Source organism: Pecten maximus, chromosome 16, assembly GCF_902652985.1.
Source record: "Pecten maximus chromosome 16, xPecMax1.1, whole genome shotgun sequence".
Taxonomy (NCBI): Eukaryota; Metazoa; Mollusca; class Bivalvia; order Pectinida; family Pectinidae; genus Pecten; species Pecten maximus.
In genome coordinates this window covers 28,566,447-28,578,147 of record NC_047030.1, presented here as the reverse complement: position 1 = coordinate 28,578,147, position 11,701 = coordinate 28,566,447, and the positions used below count along the sequence as shown (strand labels likewise).

The 11,701-nt window shown below is 39.5% G+C and overlaps 1 protein-coding gene across 1 annotated transcript; it reads right to left on the bottom strand.

Annotated features, from left to right (window-relative positions):
- Positions 1–4,065: 4,065 nt before the first annotated feature.
- On the bottom strand, positions 4,066–4,779 carry LOC117344742 (transcription factor HIVEP2-like). The gene has a single exon (XM_033907569.1). The coding sequence runs from the start codon at positions 4,777–4,779 to the stop codon at positions 4,066–4,068; it is 714 nt and encodes a 237-aa protein (XP_033763460.1).
- Positions 4,780–11,701: the final 6,922 nt, after the last annotated feature.

The following is an 11,701-nucleotide window of genomic DNA, read 5'->3' as shown; positions in this document are numbered from 1 at the left end:
CAGGGGTGGATCCACGCTAGGGCCTAATGAAAACATCACCCAACCAGGGATGGCACCACGCTAGGGCCTATAAAACATCACACAACCAGGGGTGGCACCACGCTAGGGCCTATAAAACATCACACAACCAGGGGTGGCACCACGCTAGGGCCTATAAAACATCACACAACCAGGGGTGGCACCACGCTAGGGCCTATAAAACATCACACAACCAGGGGTGACACCACGCTAGGGCCTATAAAACATCACACAACCAGGGATGGCACCACGCTAGGGCCTATAAAACATCACACAACCAGGGGTGGCACCACGCTAGAGCCTTAAGAAAACATCACACAACCAGTGTGTCTTTATTATATTTTCGACCACTAAAACAAATATCTCATGCACAACAATGTCGGCATTAATTACCATTTATCATTTACAGAATGATCATTATCAATAATTTCCAAACTGTTTCTAAAGATTAAGCAAAAACCCAGGATTTTATTCAATGTCATCACGCAGTTGTAATATAATTAACCAAAAGGAATCAAAAGGTATGTTTTTTTCTCAGATAAAGACAGAATGGAGTAAATCACAATATGCTTTGAATGCATTGCCATTACACGAGATACATGGAAAATGTCTAAGGGAGAAGACACACTACACGAGATTCATGGAAGTCGTCTTAGGGTGAAGATAATGTGTCTTGTGGTGGAGAAACACTACAATCAACATTACATACACAAATTAACATAAATTAGGTAAAAATAACCACACCAACAAAACAAATACATGGCAAGGTCAATTTCATCATCTAGACATTAAGACATGGATACCCCGTTTTGTGTTGTGTTGTTATATTCTTATAGTGTAAATATTAACCAAACCTGTTGAGGAAAACCTTTTAACCTTAACCGATGACCTTCAGGATATGATGTGGTGTAGACCTTGATGTTGTAAAATTATGGTTACTATGCGGAACAAATAAAGGAAATGTTTCCTTTGCAGAAAGGGGTCAATGGAGACATTTGATAGTTTAAACTTGACCACTGAAATGTAACCAGATGTAGAACATGGAAAATTCTGTCGACCTAATTATTCAATTAATTTCATGTTTGAGCTAGAATTTAACATCTTTGGAATTTACTTTTCAAATGGCATACATATGGAAAGTTTCATTATGATATTGATTAGGCTAAATGTGCCTTGCGAAGATGATGACAAGTTGACCTTCGACTCTTAAGCTTGATCAATGACCATAAGAATTTGCCAAGTGCACAAATATAAGACAGTGGTGTAACAGACGATACGCAATGCGTATGCGTGAACCAAGTGTCACCTTCCTGTTTGGTACAGCATAAACAATTATTTTGCACAGTTGTCAACCTTAGGTAGAAAGTCGAATCATGATAGGAAGAGCCTAGACTCCTCACCAGCCATTCTAGATTGTCCAGTGATTCTGACGCTGTCCATTTTATTAGTGTGATAAAAGAATATGGTTGTGAAGCAACAGTGTTGTTTGAAGAACCAAAGGATACGACAAAGAACCTTGATGTGGGATATAACAAGCATTTTAGTAATGTCAAATCCCGCAGCACCGAATACAATAGTAGTTGAAATGTGCAAATATTTCTAGTCTTCGTAACTTAATTGTATTGAAACATGTATTGAATGCTAGATAAAAGGAAAAGAGTTATCCAAAAGGGACTACCGACTCCTGGAGGTTGGAAATTTCAAACTGGGTTTTGAATTCAGATACCAGAAGTCAACATAGTCGTATATGTATTTTCAGGATAGACGTCCACACATTTGTCCAATGGAATATTACTTTTTCCAGTCTGGATCTTTGTATGAACCGACCAAATGATTTAGTCCTAGTAACTTTCTTCTTTATCTAAAGTAGAGTTAATCTTACCAGAAAATAAAACAGAAAAAAGTCTGCCCAATGTTAATGACCTTAGGATGCTTATTCCAAGATCAATCATAAAGCATTACACAACAACAGCTGTTCTAAGTGATCCACAGACAACATTGGTAACAGGTATGGCCTGAGTATCGAGCTTACACGTTACCCCTTCCAAGGCCACACCAGGACTGACTCTATCAGGGCCTGTTCACCCAGTCTAAACATACATAGCAATTATAATTACTTCAGTAGCTAATAAGATACTGTGATAAGGGTCCAGCAGCATCACCACGGGATCCTGACACCCGTGGTAACTCCATTTAGCTGATACCGTATGTACTGGCGGGGATCACCAGACTCTGGTGGTCACAGATTACACTGACCATGTAATTGACGCTGGGGTCAATTTCTCCTTATTAACATCTCCCTGCCTGTGAAAAATGTTATGGTCTAAAAGTAAATGAGATAATATTGCTCTAGATACTCAAGCTGAGATGATATATACAATGTATATAAACACTGCATTAATAAATCACTGGTCATAATCGATGTCCAATATATACACAGTTTCTATAACTATTACTTTAAATTCCTTAGCATGGTATTAATCCAAATATAAGTACTTCCACCGAAAAAAGATTACTCCAAAGAATTATAACCAATAATTTCACCAAATTCCAAATAGGATATGTTCCCTAAATTCATATCACTAAACACATGTTAATATCAAGGATCTGGTACATTTAAAGTACAGCTTAAAATATCAATGACACTTCACAGTTTCTTTACTAGTACTATATACACAGTATATATTAAACTCGAGGCAATCCATCTTGACTTTTAAAAAATCACCGGTTCTTTTGCTTGGTCCTATGAAGCAATTTTAAACGATTGTGGTCTGTTTGGATTGTAAACTTTACTCCACTGATATAATAGGCAAAAGTCTCCACATTCCATACTATAGCCAAACACTCTTTCTTTACTGTAGAATAATTGTATTCCCGTGGTAACAGTTGTGACGTTTACAAATGGGTTCGTCACTACCTCTAATAGATCCTGGTTAGTGACTAGTCTACAGATGCAAATATATACAAATATTACTACTATTTGGTAGCCTTTAACATTTAACGAGAACATACAACACATAAAATATAAGTTATATATATACAGTGGTCTGTCTGACCGCTGACACCTGGTCTTAATACTATATTAACACTGTTTGCTTACATCTAAAACTAGTACTTGACTATGACTCGGCCCGTACCACTCACAACGGCTAGTTACTTGTCGCTGGTCTGTGTGTGACCGCTGACTATACGGGGAGTCGGTGATAAGCAATATGTTTAATCGAACATGATATGACGCTCTGATTGTTCCTATTTATTATCATCGGCCACCTAACCCCTGGTGTTTGCTCCTGACCACCAACACTACTTATAGCATGGTCGCTGACATGCCCGCCGACTACCTTGTAGTCGCTGACTTGACCGTCGACTACCTGCTTGTAGTCGCCAACTACTTTGTAGTCGCTAACCTATCAGCCTCTGCCAAACACTCTGTGTTAAAATGACTAGTTGACGGATCAAGGAGAAGACCGTGGTCACATCTATCTTTCCATAACTATCTGCCTTTCTTAGGGTCTCTGTCTGCACAGTTTGGATGCCGAAATCAGAGTGTTGTGTTCTGTCAGAGCCGGCTTTTATACCCTCCGATATAGACCATCTGAGTCATTCAAGTGTTTTACATGTAAGGGTAGAATTACATAATCAAGCGTGCGGGAGAATGCACGAGAATAACTAATGACCCGGATGAACACATGTAAACAATACACAACGATGCCTGATCGGTATGTGTTATCTATTTTCATCAACGCCTTCGAGGTTGAAGCTTCCATGCTTCTTAATTATGTTAGAACGAAATCATAAGAACCAAAGGAAAACAAGTATTTACAAAACAAATCAACTTTCTTTATTAATCCAGCAGTGTTATAGTACAACACTAGTGTATGGTCACTTCGTTTAAGTGAGGTCCGTCCAAATGATGTTGGCCTCTAGCCTATTCTCTATTTCCAAATAAAAGTAGGTTTCATCTACCGTGGTTTGTTTCACTTGCTTGCCTGCCTCATGATATCGACAAGTGGTCGTGACTGTCCGCTTAGTTTTGTTCATGGCGGGCTACGTCTGGACTCCAACATTAACAAAACGTCGACTAACCGTACTCGTATGTCGCTTCGTGGGATGATCCAGATTTACTAGTTTAGGGATGACCTGTCGCAGGTCTGTGGCACGTAGCCTCTTGCCTGGTTCACCAATTTGTTCTGCTATTCTCTTCTTATGAAATGGCAGTGTAGGTTTTGTCGATTTCCTGATCACCCGACCTATCAAAGAATCATCCGGGGGTACAGGATTTGTGGCCACTGCTGTAGCTGAGGTTGAAGGTCTGTTGTCAGATGGGACAACTGGCTCAGTAGTTTCTTCCTCCGACTCCTCGGACAGTAAACTTCCAGGGTCCTGCTTTTGCCAATCTTCCGTTCCTTTAGGCGAAGGATTGGAATCATCATCCGACCCATCGTCACTATCACTACTGGAGCTGCTTGAGCTGTCACTGGACCCTTCGGCCTGCTTATCCTCCTGTAGATTAGACACATGGACGGTCTCAGGTTGGCTGTTTTTGTCCATACCATTCTCTTCGATGATATGTCTTTTCTCATGACGGGTAAGGTATACTTGCTTTGTAGTCGTGAAGTTACAATGAGTACAGGCAAATGCATTCTTTTCAGAGCGTTTCAGACCACACATCACCAGATGCTTCCTGAGCTCTTCTGTCCCAGCGGTTCTGAACTTGCACATAGGACAGGCCTTCATTGGGGTCGTCTTTGTGTTTACCATTCTCTTAGTACCAAAGTACCAAAAGCTATGATTAGTGGTATATCTTCTTTATGTGATACAAGTATTTTATGATAAAACATCTCAAGACATAGACTAGTACAAAACATAGTCAGAGTGTTTGTCAGGTGCTTTTCTATGTCTGCGACCCTGTTTTGGGTTAGTTTCTATATTCTTAGAACTAATATTCTTAAGGTCTCTCCCAGACTCGTTTTCACTCTCTTTGAAAGTAGCACTCTCCTCAAACCAATCACTTCTTCTGTTATCAACTCTGTTTTGCTTGCTCTCGAAACAACTCTCGTCAACCTGAGTCTGTTGCTCTTTAACTTTTGCAAAATCCTCTGCATTCTCATTCCTGAGCATCTGAACTTTCTTTGGCTTCTTTGCGGTCCACATGAATCACTTTTAGCTTCCCTTTGCGCCTACAGCGTATGCGATATGTGACGTCAGTGAGCTTTGATATCACTCGGAATGGACCCTTCCAGCGACAGGCTAGCTTTGAACTTTGTCCTGTCTTGACGTTGGGAAAGAAAACGAATACATCATCACCAGCCTTGAATGGTTGCCAGGAGAGTTTCTGATCATGAAGCTTCTTTTGTCTAAGCATTCGTCCCTTTACACTTTCTCTGACCGACTGGTGTGCGTCTTCCATTTTTACCTGTAGCTCCCACGCCCATGTATTCTGTGGTAATGCTTTCAGATTTCGTGGCATAGAGAATTGTAGATCCAGTGGAGTAGAAGTTTCTCTTCCAAGCATCATAAAGTTGGGGGAATTGGAAGTGGTCTCATGTTCGGTTGACTGATATGCCATCATGACATATGGCAAGTGTCTGTCCCAGTCAGTGTGTCGCTCATTCACAAAGGCCCTTAACATGGTAAACAATGTCTTATTGAACCGCGCAACCATACCATCTGACTGCGGGTGGTAGGGAGTGGTACGGGTCTTTTGAATTTGCAGTATGCGACACATTTCCCGAAACAAAGCACTCTCAAACTGAGAGCCCTGATCTGAATGGATAATGCTGGGGACTCCGAATCGACAGACAACTTCTTCTACCAGTATGCGTGCTACGGTCTCTGCGTTCATGTTTTGCATTGGGAAACTTTCTGTCAACTTTGTGTAGTAGTCAGAGATAACCAAGATGTGCCTGTTGCCACCATCGGTCTCCGGCAATTCGCACAGAATGTCCATAGCTATGCGCTCCATTGGGTATCCCGATTCAGTTATCTGCATAGGTGCTCTCTTGGTTTTTGTCATTTTCTTACTCTAAGCACACATCGTGCAACCAGTGACATATCGTTTGACATCATCATGTATCACAGGCCAGTAATACTGTTGACGGATCTTGGCAAGAGTCTTTCTTGTTCCCAGATGAGCAGCTGTCTTGTTATCATGGGCATGACCGAGGATTGTGCGACGTTCGTTTCTAGGAACTATGATATGAACTACTCCTTTTTGTGTTTTTCTCACCAACAGATCATCTTGAATGGACAGTATTTCGAACTGTGACCATAGGGATTTCACTGTTTTGTTTCTGAAACCTATGGACTTATATCCAGGTTTTTCCCCTTTCTTGACCCAGTCAATAACCAGACCTAAGTCATCGTCTTCCTCTTGTTTTTCGCTCGGGGTTTTCTCTCGTTTTTCTTTGTCATCAGATTTACAAGGGTCTACGCTCCTTACTAGCTGAGCTGTAGATTCAGGTGCTCCATTGCCTGCCTTCAGTTCCCAATCTGGGTCAAAGTTGCATAGACGACAAGGGACCCTGCTCAGTCCATCGGCATTCTGATGTTGCTCCCCTGGTCGATGGATGATGTACATGTCATATGAGCTTAACACCTGAAGCCATCTTGCCATCTGGCCCTCTGGGTCTTTGAAATTCAGCAACCATCTGAGCGAACTGTGGTCTGTTCTGACAGTAAACTTTCTGCCATACAGATAATGCCGGAAGTACTTTGTGAAATTGACGACAGCCAGTAATTCTTTACGCGTTACGCAATACTTCCTCTCTGCCTTGGTCAATGTTCGTCCTGCAAATGCTATGGGTCTCTCTATGCCATCAATTTCCTGTGATAGTGCAGCCCCAATAGCTTCCTGACTCGCATCTGTGTCGAATATGAACTCTTTAGTAAAATCAGGGAGGGTGAGATTTTGCGCTCTTTTCAGAATCTCATACGCTTCCTGACACTGAGGTGTCCAATCGAATTTCCGTCCCTTTTCTGTCAGCTTGTGTAGGCATTTCGCAATCACAGAAAAGTTCCTGACAAACTTTCTGTAATAACTACAGAACCCTAGGAATGACCGTAGTTGTTTGATGTTGACTGGGACTGGCCACTCCGCAACTTTCTTCACCTTATCTGGGTCGGTGGAGATACCTTCCTCCGAGATCTTGTGACCAAGGTAAATGACTTCTTTGGCAAACAGACAACATTTTCTCGCCTTTAGCTTTAATCCAGCTTCTTGAAGGCGGTTGAAAACTTGTTGCAGATTCTCAATCATGTCTTCAAATGTCTTCCCGGTCACGATTATATCGTTTAGGTAAATTAAACAGGTCTGCCACTGTACACCTGCTAGTACCGTTTCCATCAGTCTCTCGAATGTCGCAGGAGCTAACGCTAGACCAAAAGGCCTGACCGTAAACTCATAAAGCCCTGTTCTTGTCGCGAATGCAGTTTTCTGGCGATCTTCAGGTGCCAACTCAACCTGCCATTACACAGTTTCCTGCTGATGTAGGTAATAGGATGTTCATCATCACCTTATACCTGACTAAGCACAGCTCCAATAGCTACGTTGCTAGGCATCTGTTTGTATAGTAAAGGATTCATTGAAGTCCGGACTAGTACCGGTGCCCTCGTCATTTCGCTCTTTAGATCATTGCCTGCTTTCACAGTGTCATCTGTCCATCGGATTTGTCTCGGACTGTCTTTTTTAAACCAAATTGGTCCATGATGCATCTAGCTTTGCCCTTTCCCCTACCATGTGTTCTAGCCAGTACAGTACCTCCTCACCAAACTGACATTATGAAGGCTTTACCGTTAGGCCACTGTCTCCGAGTCGGTCAAAAACAGTCTTGATTTGTAACAAGGGGTTCTCCCACGTGTCACTATATACCACACTGTCATCAAAGTAAGCGGCAACATGTTTTTAAAGAGTATGGCACATTTTCGTAATCGTAATAATGATTTATTACGTGTCAACCTAACTGACAGTCCGTCCTGTCGATGTGGACATAGTATAGAGGACGGAAAACATTTTATTTTATTGCCAATTATGTAATGTACAAAGAAATACAATAGTTAGACATCTATCATGGTATAGAAATATCATATACGAAAGCCTTCTGTATGGTGATATTTCCTTAGATAAAGAATCAAAAGAAACTATTTGTGAACATGTTCAAAGCTGTATTATTGATAGCGATATAATCATATAAGTGTACATACAATTCATTATACATATTTGATATCGATAATGTCTGCCCGTTATCTTTACGATGTATTCTCATTTTCAAAGTTTCTTTCTTCTTCTCCCCCTTCCTCTATCCTTTTCTTTTCTGCTCTGTTTGGATACTACGATAGAATTATTATACATGTATGCTGTTTATCATTAGGCCATTGCTAAGTCTTGGATATGTATAATTTTATTACAGCGAGGCCATTGATAAATTGTGATAACCTTCGTCCAATCCTTTTGTGTATTGCTAGCAATACAATTTATTTAAATTCAAATTCTTTATCAGCATGAATTTTTTTGTTGCTACTAAACTTTGGTGAAGTGAAAGGTAAATCTTTTCCTAATGATCACTCAATAAATTAAAGAATAACTTGCAAATATCTACCCTTGTTCATTATCTTATTTACATAGTTGTATCCATGCCAGAAGGTACGGGCGTACGAGCGTATACAATTTTGCCCTGTGCGGTACTCTCGTTTATTCTATTTCATGATCTGAAAAATAAGGAATATAGAAAAATCGTCACTTTCAAAGTGTGATTTCTGGCTCATTAACATTGCTGGATATGTAGCTATACTATAGTGCAAATTTGTAAAAAAAAATGGTGCAAAAGAGACAGTCCATAAAAACGATTTTTTTTCAATCTGACGCGAAATCATTAAAAACCAAACAATATCGCCCATTGCCGTCTTTTTAAAGAGTAAAACACACTATCATTCAAATTTTTAACAATACGAGTTTGTTATATTCATTAAAGTATGATACTTTATCCTATATTATTGCATCAACACTGGATATTTACGTACAATACTTACAATAAATAGAATTTGACACCAAATTTGCCAAATTGAAAACTAAGTGCCTCTAAATATCGAAAAAAATATGCATCTAGTATATGTCCTAGAAAGACTATATTTAATAAGATAATTCAATTAATGTTCTCAATTTCTGATGGTGAAAATGGCAAATTGTGCAATTTAGATTCGATGATCTTAATTCAATCTCTCATGAGTTGCAAAAATGGCGGTATCTATATGAAAGATACCCTTCGAATAACAAACAACGCGTAATTATATGTAAACTTTAAGGCAACTGTCGCCGCCGGCGAAATAACACTATTTTATTCTCGTTTTCCTCGGCTATCGTTGAAGGCGAGACAGAAACTGTATAATTTTCATTTTAGCAACAAAAGTGATACGCAATTAGTACCAGAATAATTGGAACATTTAATGGACTGTACCATTCATTGGCTTGTTGGTGCCAGCTTTGGCGCGTTTGCGAACCGCGGCTAAAAGAGATTTAGTCGAAGTGTCGCGAATTTCAAACCGCGTCAACACGCCAAAGCGCAACATAGATGGCCATAATCAGGCACCATACATATATGCAACTTCATCACATGAAAATTAAGTCAAAACAATGTCTTTGTTGTTGTAATTTGCATTTCGATAAAATATGAATCACACTGCCAACATCTTAGATCTAAGTGAAACGTGTTAGAAAACGAACCACCTCTACTTGAACTGGTTCGGTCCGGTTGGTACGTCGCGTTCAAAAGGACTTGCATAGGTAGTAATACAATTGTTCACATCCGACACCGGCCGTGGTATTGATACAGTATCTTGGTATATCGACTACTTACGTAAGCAACATTTTATATCTTGCCTCTAATTTCCTTATAATCCTACCACTTTTCAGCTCAAGGGACCTTGTTGCACTTGCGTATAAGTTAAAATGTTATTTATCAATAATGTTTAAGGATTGTGCCTTATTTGGAAAGTGAAAGTAAAGGAAGTGTGACAAACCGACTGACAGACAGACAGACTGAACCGCTCTTAATTCCCCGTGCTTCACTCAAAACGTGCGGGGAATGAAAATAAAAAAGACATCCCATTGCAAGGGTATTTGCTTTGAAAGAAAAGATGTTTCGCCTGTGACGTCACGGTGTCCAATATGGGTAGTGTCCTCGGCCCATTGCTTTTAAAGGAGCATTACCACGTTCGTACATCAGAGACATGCAAACTTTTAATGATAGAGTCTATGGCTGATTAATGAGTGTATGATTGTTTGTGCCTACTTGTGTATGTAATGAAATTAACACCAAATGTATAGGAAAACGACGTAGTGCGCACAAAGAGTCAAGGACCATTTTGAAAACAATACATTCCTTAATTACTATACATATGTATCGATTTCTTTTTTTCAATGTAAGAAAAATGTCTTGCATAAATTCAATTTAAAAATATAAACATGGAATATATAATTATTCTCGTACATGTTCTTGTGAAGTGTGGAGACGAAAGTACGAAGGCGGGAGTGACCATCAGATAATGAATCAAAACAAAACATCAAGTATTTTTAGCATTCGACTGGCTTATTATCGCTTCTTTTTGTCAGAAAAAAGAGGCTTAGTAACGACGCGTGTTTAAAATTGTATCATCAGTTGCCAAGGATAATTCATATGTTTTTTTTTTTTAAACTGGCGATATCGATATTTATATGCATTGTGATTGAACAAAAGTAACAACACGATCAAATAATTGACAAGAAAACATATTCAAATAGAAATATTCAAACTTGCCGTTTGTTGTCACTCTGAGAATGCTATAAGTATTCTGTTACATGTGGATGAATTATATCCGCTTGGAAATATTCGCGCCAATTTTGTGACTTTTGTCTCGCGACTACCGGGCGACACTGATTCATTATTTGTAAATATATCTGTAATTCGCGAAATCGTTGGAATATCTTCTTAAAAATACCTTTTCTGGTTCTGTTTATGGTAAGGGTGCAGTCTCAAAATCACTAGTGAATTTCCGGTAATGCTTCGTAACTTCATATTCCGAATCTTCAATCATACAATAAAAGGGAAAATTAAATTGTACCTGCATGTAACTGAATCCCAAATCCGCTGCTGGCGATTCGATTTTCGAATCCCAAATCAAATTTTGAAATAAAAATACCAATTGAACATAAGAAACTGAATCCACAATCTGCTGTTGCAGCGGATTCGTTATTTGAATCCCAACGTCAAAATGTCAATAAAAAGAAATATCGATTTAACATAAAGAACTGAATCCCCAATTCGCTCCTGACGGCGGATTCGTTATTCTAATCCCCAATAACGAATCCGCTGCTAACTTCAGCCCGCTATCTCTGAGTGGTCTGATTCACATCTCGCATTAAGATCACTGATAATGACACGTTCACCTGCATATCGCCGGTTTGGGTGTGATCCTGTTGTCATGTTCGTATTTTGATTTTAGCAAAAATGTTGAAGCACAGCTTAACTTATAAAGCAGAATCAGATGAGCTCACACGCAAGTCAGCAAGTACTCGGCCAGAACAATGACACGATAGAACTTTTTTTTTTTTTTTTTTTTTTTTTTACAAAATTATCACTTTAAGTCTGCCTAATCCGGACTATTTTGTAATTCGACCATATCTTCTATACACTTCTCTCTAAATCGGCTC

What these genes read in the sequence shown, in the direction of transcription:
- LOC117344742 (XM_033907569.1), bottom strand. Translation starts at nt 4,779, where the DNA reads ATGGTAAACACAAAGACGACCCCAATGAAGGCCTGTCCTATGTGCAAG.